Source organism: Camarhynchus parvulus, chromosome 1A, assembly GCF_901933205.1.
Source record: "Camarhynchus parvulus chromosome 1A, STF_HiC, whole genome shotgun sequence".
Lineage (NCBI taxonomy): Eukaryota > Metazoa > Chordata > Aves > Passeriformes > Thraupidae > Camarhynchus > Camarhynchus parvulus.
Genome location: NC_044586.1, coordinates 41,119,402 through 41,129,122, shown reverse-complemented (window position 1 = coordinate 41,129,122; position 9,721 = coordinate 41,119,402). Strand labels below are relative to the sequence as shown.

At 39.4% G+C, this 9,721-nt stretch overlaps 1 protein-coding gene across 2 annotated transcripts in view; it reads right to left on the bottom strand.

Annotated features, from left to right (window-relative positions):
• Window positions 1–1,875: 1,875 nt before the first annotated feature.
• Window positions 1,876–9,721, bottom strand: part of NELL2 (neural EGFL like 2) — a 135,815-nt gene continuing 127,969 nt past the window's right edge. For both annotated transcript variants that reach the window (XM_030959604.1, XM_030959605.1), the window contains exons 17-20: window positions 8,791–8,984; window positions 7,626–7,802; window positions 5,374–5,598; window positions 1,876–2,678 (exon numbers count right to left, since the gene is read on the bottom strand). In XM_030959604.1, the coding sequence (XP_030815464.1) occupies window positions 2,628–2,678; window positions 5,374–5,598; window positions 7,626–7,802; window positions 8,791–8,984 (647 nt within the window). In that variant the 3' untranslated portion in view covers window positions 1,876–2,627. The remainder of the gene's footprint in view (window positions 2,679–5,373; window positions 5,599–7,625; window positions 7,803–8,790; window positions 8,985–9,721) is intronic.

Genomic DNA, 9,721 nt, shown 5'->3' with positions numbered 1-9,721 from the left:
TTTGATTTTTGGCCTATTAGTGTATAGCCCTGTGCTTCACAAACCCACAATAGTAGAAAGATCCTCCAACACTCAGGTCATGGAAAGCGACAAAGAAAATGGATGTTTTTTTGTCATCTATACACCATTTCAGTTTTGATGAAAATCTGGTACTAAACACCAGTATTTATTAGAAAAAGGATTGAGGAAATATTTTGGAGACAATTTTCCTTAGAGCTCTCATATTTTTATAGCTCTGAAGCCAACGTCAGAGGATGCACAGAACCAGATTAAGGACAGAGACACTTGCCTCATCTGCAACTTTTCTATTCACTGCCAAAACAGGGATGCTTACAACGTTACTTACAATGTTCTGGGGATATCTACTCTACCAGCTCCAGCAGTTCTCTTCAGAGGTTTGTACAGCCACTCACAGAGCTCAAGGATTCTGCCCTTGAAAAATGTTTGTTCTTTAAAAAAACCCTCTGGTCTTCATGCATTTTCTATATCTATCTTGTACCTATTCTTGAATTAAATTGAAGTGCAGTTCTCAGAGGGTATACAACTTCTGCTAAACCTTCTCAGAAACAGGTAAGCAGCAGCTCATGAAATCCACTGGAGATGTGCCTCAGAGTCTGAGGCGAAAACCTGACCTCCTGACAATTACTGGCAGGCAAGAAAACACTGCAGAGAAAGCATCCTTTTTGGGAAGGGAGCTAACTCTCTTTAAAATAGTGATTGCAGCTTGCCAGGAATAGGACAAAACAGAAAAAAAAACCCCTGTGAATACCTGTTATTTGTGGATGAGATGAGGAAAAGGTTTTATTTGGTCTGGACATCCTCATAACTTTATTTGTTCAATGTAAAATATCCAATTGAGTCTTTCCCCCCCTGATTTTTAGTTTCTTGGACTGGTTTAGACTATTAGCATTTTGTGGCCTAGCATCTCTTGTACCCCCTAATCCAAAACCATCCAGATTTGAGGGAATACTTACCGGATACATGTGGTTGCATGAGTTTCCTTCGATCTCCTGCAGTACATGAAACTGAAGTAGCATCCTGAAGTTTGCAGGAAATAATTCTGTTTTGTAAAACCACATATGTGGACCTCCCTTGAAACTTCATTTCACACAGGACCAATATTATTGGAAGTTTTGGCTGTCCAGGTTTCATGACCATCTACTGAACTTGTAAGAGAGATGGTGAAGAGCAGCAAGTCACTTTGAAAAAACATATGAGTACTAAAGCAGCATTTAAAGAATGCTGTCATCTTGGGCATCTTCCTCCTCTCCTGTTTTGTCTCCACTGTTTGTGATGCATTCTTTACAAATTCAGCCTTTTCAGTCTGCAATTTGTAAGCATTGCTTTACTCTTTATTTCTCTTTGAGAATAACACAGGTTTGGTCACGTAGCCTCCTTTATTTACTGTTCCAACAGAGCAGTAGTGACAAAAGGGTTTGCATTTTGCAGTAATCCCCACGCATTAAGATCCTTCACACAAACAACAAAAACAGCTGCAGAGCTTATGGAAGACAAACCAACCCTTGGCAGCTGGAGAGAGGAGGAACTGGGAGAAGACCCCCTGCAAATCTGAACAGATCCAAGTCACACACAAATGGTCTCTACTGACTGCCAACAGCCCACTAGCACATAGGGGATCTTTAGGAATGTGAATTTGCTATTTAATCCACTGTAATGACAAATTACTTATGTGTATCTTAACAAAGATAAGACATGATAGGCATAAGGCTGTGCTGGGCATAAGCTCCCACACTTAGAGCAGCTACACAGGCAACACTTCACCTGTATTGTCCAGATTCCCAGGAATATTTGCAAAGAAGTAACAGCATACATGAAAATTAAGTCCTTGAAAATGAAAGATGGCACAAACAGAAATTTAAGGTAAGAGAAATATTTATTTAAATTTGCACAATAACGAGCTTATACTGAACAAAGTCAATCAAGAAATAATAGTAAGTGCAGTAAAACAAGGAAATATTGATGACTTTTCCCATCAGAAAACATTAAGAAGCCATGCCTGTGCATCACGGGTTTTCTTTATTTTTTTTGGATTTTTTCTTGTTTTAATTTTTTACAATAACTTCTATCTTTTTTTTCAGCGCACATACTGTACATATCACATCTTAGCTGCTAGGTTCATTATTCCTGAAGGCTTCATCCTTTTACTCAAACATCTGCTAAGTTCTGCAGTAAGCAATCAAACACATTTGTGCAGTTCCAAATATGATTAGGTAAATCTGCTGCATCTGGTCAAGCATTGGACTCTCAAAGCTTCAGAAGACCCTGTAAGAGCTCCTAGTTGATTTTAGATCTTGACATCATTATGTACAGCATTACAATGTGTCACTTTACACTAACCTAAACATTCTGCACAAGGATGCCAGACAGACAAATAGCCAGAAGATTTGGGCTTAACCTCATACAAAGGTTTACACGTCTGAGCTTGTCTTGAGTCCCATAAATTTCACTCTGATTCAGGCAACTGAGTTAATCACATATCTGCACTTCAGATAGACAAAACCAACCTAATTTTAGTTTTAATTTTGAACAATTTTTGGTCTAAAGGTCTATTTCTGTGAAGGAAAATTCTTTATCCAGAAACTGCTTGTGAGAGATAGTTGTTGGTGTCACAGTTCCTGAAGGCACTGTGGATCCACTGAGCAACAGACATGGCCATTCTAAAGGATGGAAAAAACAGAAAGAGGAATTGAAACAATTTGCATTTTGTACAAAACAAGTAAATTTAACAAGCTCAGCTGCTTGCAAATACCCATCAGATTTGAACATACAGACTTGTAAAATACAAAAGATGTACAGACTTGGATCAGATTCATGACATTGTCCTCATGTCCTTATGTTGCCCGAGGGAACAGGCTATTACGATTCCTCTAATTGCTTGGCTTGTTGTGGTCTGTGTCCCAGAGCTACAACACTCAAACTGAAAGAACCTGGGATCAGTGGAAGGAATGCTCCCAACATAAAGGTATCAGGCATCTGCTCAAATACCTAAAGCTGTTGAACAAGACAAGGCACTTGGGAGTTTTATTCATATCAGGCAGAAGGGATTCTGGGTTTTATTTAGCCCTGAATGCTTCAATTTCATGCATCCTGGCTGTAACACCAGCAAACATTAATCCACAAACTTTTTCCAAATAGTCCAGACATTCTTATGAGAATACTAAGGACAATTAAGGGAACAGATTGCCTATGGACATTGTTAAATACTGGAGAAATCATTTCTACCTCTCTACTACCTCTTAATTCTGATTCTTAAAATGCAAATAAAAAATGAGTATTATTTATAAATTAGTCCAAATACATTCAATTGACTAAACCAACAGGACTTATTAAAACCAAGGTCTGAATAATTCAAGCATTTTCTTTCACTCCTTCTGTTACAGGAAGTTATAATCCTACTCTCCCCATTCTTTGCTTGTGATTAGAATTGTTTTTGTGGCTTAGTCTGCTTTAGCTGATGCCCAGGTTTCTAAATTCTTAAAGGATTTGTGTAAACCTATTTTGCTATAGCTTGTTTAGAGAGGCTTAGAGTGGAGGTTTGACCTTCCATGAGACTCTTTACAAGAGAAGAGTGGGGTGACACAGGATGAATGAGAAGGAACATTATACAAACTGGGGACACCACATCCTGATCTGGAGGGAGTGGGCTGCTTGCCTGCAGAACTGCAATATTAAAATGCTGGCAATATGAGCAGATAGTGTATTTCAAAATCAACACTGCTCTGTAAGGAGAACTGAATTAGATTTGGGCTTGTTTAGGGACAAAGTGGTACTTCCTCTTTGTTAGGCAGTCACACCTGAGTCATTAAAATTATGGAGTTTGGCAGAGTACCTGTTTTAATCCTTGCTATGTCCACATGGCAGCAATGGATTTGATAAGTCTGTGTATGTATGTGTTTATATTGAATACCAATTAGTCAATGCTTAAGGTTTAGTCTTTGCTTAATACAAAAGGCCAGATGGGAGCAGCACTTAGGTGGCCATGTCAGAACTGATACATGCCTTCTGCATTGCCACTGATTAGCAGCACAACAAGAGCACATTTCCCAGCACTGAGTCTCAGAAGTGTTTCAGGGAAGAACCACACACAACAATTTCTTTTACAGATGGGGAACCAGATGCATAAGAACCTTAGCAACCTGCCTGAGCAAAAAGTAACTTCTAGCATTGAAGCTGGTATATAGCACCAGCTATGGACCCCAAAAGTACAGGTTTTTAACATCCTCTGGGCAACAGCTGGCTTTCTAACCATTAGCCAGTCCGTCAGATCACAGCATTTTCTTCGAACCACTGACCCATTCTGACATCAGGACAAACGCTGACACTTGGTGCATACCACTGCCCTTGGAAAAGGGACTATGCCTCAACAGCAGCACTTATTGCACACAGCATTGCATCAGAAAAAGCAGAGGAAGGAAGTGATGCTTGACAGCTTCTGCTGCCTGATCACACAGAATTCTCACAGAAGGAGGTGTTGAAGATAGATTTTTTTTTTTTTACGAGCACCTTTTCAAGTAGTTAATTGTACCATGTATTGGAGTTTGGGAAGCACCTTGCTTGCGAAGAACACAGAATAAAGCACAAAATCAACTGTGAATTTCAGTAGTAATTAAAGAACTGTGCATGAATCTTGCTCTCTCTCCTTGGCTGGTGTGGAAACACATATTGTCACTATTCAGTATCGAGTGGCAAAAACCACAATTCACTTTATGATCTTATTTTGAATAGAAACACTTTTGTTAAGCCCTTTTTCTTTTTCATCTGCAAAAAGAGATGCCAGAATTCACATATGCCTGTAGCCATTAATTTTTCTCCTCAATCAATTTCTTTGAGTACAAAACCAGTAAATGTTCTAAACACATTGATTAATTTTAAAGCACAAAAGCTATGTAACCATATAACTAGTCCTTTTATTCAGAAAACAATTACTATTCTCAAAAAGCAACTCAATCAGTTCCAGTAACACTATAATATCACACTGAACAAATTTCTTGTGCAAAGTCTATGCTCACAGAGTCATACTTGCACGTTTCCAAGATAGCACGGAGCTTGGAGCTCCATGTTCAAATTTGAATTGAGCTATCCTGGTGGAAAAGTGAAGCCCAGTACATTGTCCACAGCACTCTGCAGCATGGGTTGTCCTGCTTCTGATCTGCTAGCACATCAAACTATGCTTCTAGCACTTGCAAGAGTACAGTTAACTAAGCTGAACACTTTTACTGACACCTCTTCTGCTTTAAAACAAGTGTAGACACCAACTGTTCCCTGACCAGGCTCAGTGCCACATTAATATTTATGTACCACAGAACAAGCTGGGAAGAAGCATCTCAGCCTTGTGTTTATAACCTTGATTACCTTGCACTGGCAGAGGGTGCACTCTGTGCCATGCTTTATCCAGGAGGATCCAGTGAAGCGAATGACGTTGGTTTCATCCAGACACGTTTTGGTGATGTCGTTACGAATGGTGTCGGCTTGGCAGGGGTCGGTGACACAGCGGGGGCAGCACTCGTTCTCGGGGAGCACACTGAACTCACAGTCCACCTCTGGGCATGGCAAGGGCCAGCAGTCAACCTCTCCTTGCTGTTTGCAGAAGGAACAAGATGTTATTATTAGCTCTTATTTTGTTCCTCATCCATTCCTCTGAATCAGCATTATATTCCCTAGCTGGCTATTATTTCCCATCTGGTGCTGTTCAGAATTCGGCATAGATAACATTGATATTCATTGACTATGGGACACACAGCAGATCAGGTGCTTTCTTCTGCATGCCATTCAGACAGTAGATGAGATTTAACTTGGTTCAGTACACTCTCCATCAAGCTGCAGGTGAAAATTCTCCACAAAATTACGCAATAGAGGATTATGGCCCTACTTCTGCAAGGGACAGAAGTTGTAACATGACTGCACTGCAAAAGTGTGCCAAAATTTTCAGGGCTTTTTTTCAATTTTTCAGTGGTCTTTTTTTTTTTCCCCCAATGTAACAGGGAACACCACCACATTTTCAATGAGAGGATCTCCACCCATTCCACCCTCCATCCACTTAGGATATTATGAGCAGAATACCTGAAGTTCCAAACTTTATCACACCTTCTGCATGGTGTATTTAATATAGTCAAGGTAAGAAAAGGTCTGGGCAGAGAATTATGTTGGGCCAGCATATCCTTATGGGAATTTACTTTATGCCTGAACACAAATCTAAAGATGTTTAATAAATCATACCATTTACTAGAAGCTGGAATCAGCTTCCTTTCACTCGGGACAAAGGCCAAAGTTACAGATCTATTGGTCAAAGAAAAGACTTCAGAGAAGTCAATAATGTTTTTTTTTTCTTTTTTGAGCAGATCTCTGACTTCCAATTTATTCAGCTCATTTGAGCACAGATCTAATAATCTGGACTTAAGTGGGGGGGCAAAAAGAACAGCACTTAGCCCTAGGAAATCAGTTTATTCACAAAATATGTATCTAAGTCTTTGAGAATGAGGAGTTTTCTATCTCCAAAGCAGAAGCTGAAAAAAAATCACAGACACTTGTAATAGCCCCAAATTTCCTCCACTTGTTGCAGAAAGTATTGTGAAGTTAGTCTTTTAAAAAGTTCTCATCTGGGTCCATCTTCCTCTTTTTGAATTGTGTGATGGTAAGACTGAAAGCAATCTTTTAATCCAGTCACTGATCTTGACACTTCAATCTATTCTTTGCAGTGATGGACAGTACAGGGAGTAGACAATACTCTGTCACCCCAAAAAATCCATGGTCACTGAAAGAAAGCAGACTTTTGCTACAGAAGTAGCATTTGGGAAAAAAAGAAAAATCTATTGAGAGCCTAAATTGTAGGTTGGTTATTTTTTCATTTTTAAGACATTTAATGAAGCCCATGGTTATCTATTTCATAGAATTTTGGCAGTGGTGGCACTGTAAGCACAGTCTACAGAAATGGGCTTCTGGCTGTTATTCATGATACCCTGAGAAGCCAAAGCTGCTACATGGACCAGCCTTTATACTTGGAGATAATCTGTGATAAAAGCTAGTTGCTTTTATCTTGGGATTTTCTCTGTCACAGAAACTTCATGAGCAGCATTATGCAGAATACTTTTTGCTTAGACTCCAAAACACATGCCTAGCAAAAAGGTGACAAGCTTTAACAGATGTTTTTCAAACTTCATTTCACTGTTTTAAAAAATGCAAGAAGTCTTATTATTTTTCTGTTACTTGGAATGTCTGAATGAATAAATAAGTTTAAGTTTAGCAGCATCCTTGAAAATATCAGCTGTGATAATAAATACATATTTAGAATTTCCTTATAGAGCTTCATCAGTCTCTGAATAAGTGAACGTGAGTGTTGCTGTGTAGGTGCCATATCCAAATGACCTCCACTCTGCTGAAACCACCTTCATGATTAAGTAATTTATATTATGCCTATTGTGTCAAAACACATTTTTGACAGAAACTGGAAAATACTGACAAAAATCCAGGAAAACCAGATTTTAATTATACATGCACTTCAGGGAAAATTAAGTGGATGTTAATGCATGAAAATGAAACTATTCACAGATCAGAATATCTCATATCTTTTCCCCTCCTGTCTGTGCAGCTGTAATCAGGTACCTTACCAGGCAGCGGCACTGCTGACAGTTCTGTATCCAGGAATCACCACTGTTATAGGAAAACTCCCCACTCTGATGTAAACATTGACTGCTGAGCCTTGGGTCACACTCAGGGCAGCAGAAGAGGTCAACGGTGGGATTTTGGCAGTCACAGACCATTCGCCGGCACATCACATATCCATTCTAGTTTTAGAAGAGACACACACAGTGATGGCAGAAATTTGCACAACTAGCCAAACTCCAGCCAAGATTTTATATTTTACCATGATTCTAAGCCATTAGCAGCTCACAAGTTTTCCACTACACCGTATCTTCGCCAAAATACAATTCAAACCAAGCCAGAAACCCCCATACACGCTCACTAACAACCGTAAAATTCCCTTGTTGTCTTACACACATCCTTCATTCAACCAGTCTCCAGGCAGTGCTCCCCTGAGGTGGTGAAACCCAAGGGCGTCTTCCCCAAGGGTTAGACTTTAATGGATAGCACTAAGTTTGTAATTCTCATATAGATGCTTGATGAATCTTGCTTTAAACTTCCTAGAATATCATGGTTTCATAGAATACCAGATTGGAGGTGTGAAGGAAGATGAATCCCTCTGCTCTGTAATTATTCATGCAGGAAGATGATAGGTGATTTGAAACTAAACCATGTACACTTAAGTCAAACTGCTGAAATGCTCAGGATACTGTCAGCAGTGTTTTGGCCCTTCATTCTCCATCAGCACTTAGCTTGGGACCAAACTTCCCACAGCAAACATTTGAGGAAGTTAAGCTGAGTTATCCTGCAGACACAGAACCTACTTCTATTTATAGCCATCTGCTTGAGATACTGGCATCAGACTCCAGCCCCAGTAGGTGTCTAGACAGTTTATTTGCATGAAAATGCTGCTACTCCCACCCAGAGAACACAGGTGGCATCTCTGTTAACAAAACAGCACTGTCATCCTTCTCCCAGTACCACATAATAAACTTCCAATGAATGTTTTGCTCATGCAGGTTGGAGAGAGAAACTATCTCCAAAACCCTATGTAATATATTATTTTATTTCTGTAGCTCCACACATGCATCTGAGAAGGCAGCTGAAACAGGAATTTCACTGGGATCCTGATGCTCTGCCCTGCATCCCTACCAGCACCTTGCAGAAGCGGCTACTTGCATTTGTACTGACCTGGCACGAGCAGACAGAGCATCTGTCATTCTCCAGCACCCAAATCTGACCATTGTGCTTGATTTTGCCTTCATGGATACAGTCTCCTGTGCAGTTCTTGCCATGGGGACACCGACAGTCATACCCGCCGTCCAAGTTAAAGCACACAGTGTCATTGGCACAGCTATGCCTTCCAGTTCCACATTCATCAATGTCTGCAAAAACATGCCATGGAATGCTCTCAGACCACATGCAATTAACAAAAATTTTCTTGTGGCAGTCAATACAAATGATTCTTAGCCATTAAGGCCTTCAGCTGAAAATTAATTTGTAGTTCACCAGAATGGGGAGAACTTAAAAACTAACAAAAAATTTTTTACGAGTCACATCAGCTCTTTTGGATCATCTTTCAACCTGATATTTTGAGTTTTGCTATACATATTTCTAAGTGAATGCTATTGAGTACTGTAGATAGAATGAAGAAACCACAAGAAACATGAGAGAAAAATAATTCTTAGCTCCCTAAAAAGCCTTAGTTTGTGGCAACCATACATGATACATGTTATGTGAAACAAGAACAGCTTCAGAATTGTGTTCTTAAAGCCTTTTGCTGGCTCTGTCTAGCACATTGGAGTTCACTTGATGAAAATTTAATGTGAAAGGTGATGTCTGACCTGTAAGCTCATTTAAGTAAGCACACCATGCTTTAAATTTCATAATTTATTAGAATGTAACAACTAGAATATTTTAAATATTTAAGTTGCAGTGACAGCTATAGCCCTTTTGTCTAGAATAGAAAATAAAGAAAGAAAAAAAATCACGTCTCCAGTGAACAAAAAATAAATTACTTCAAAACAAATATCTCTCAAAGAATTAAAAAGTACGTTAAAGGCTTATTTCATCAAGGTACACACAACTATTTTGCAAAGGCAAGCTAGCAGCACACACTGCC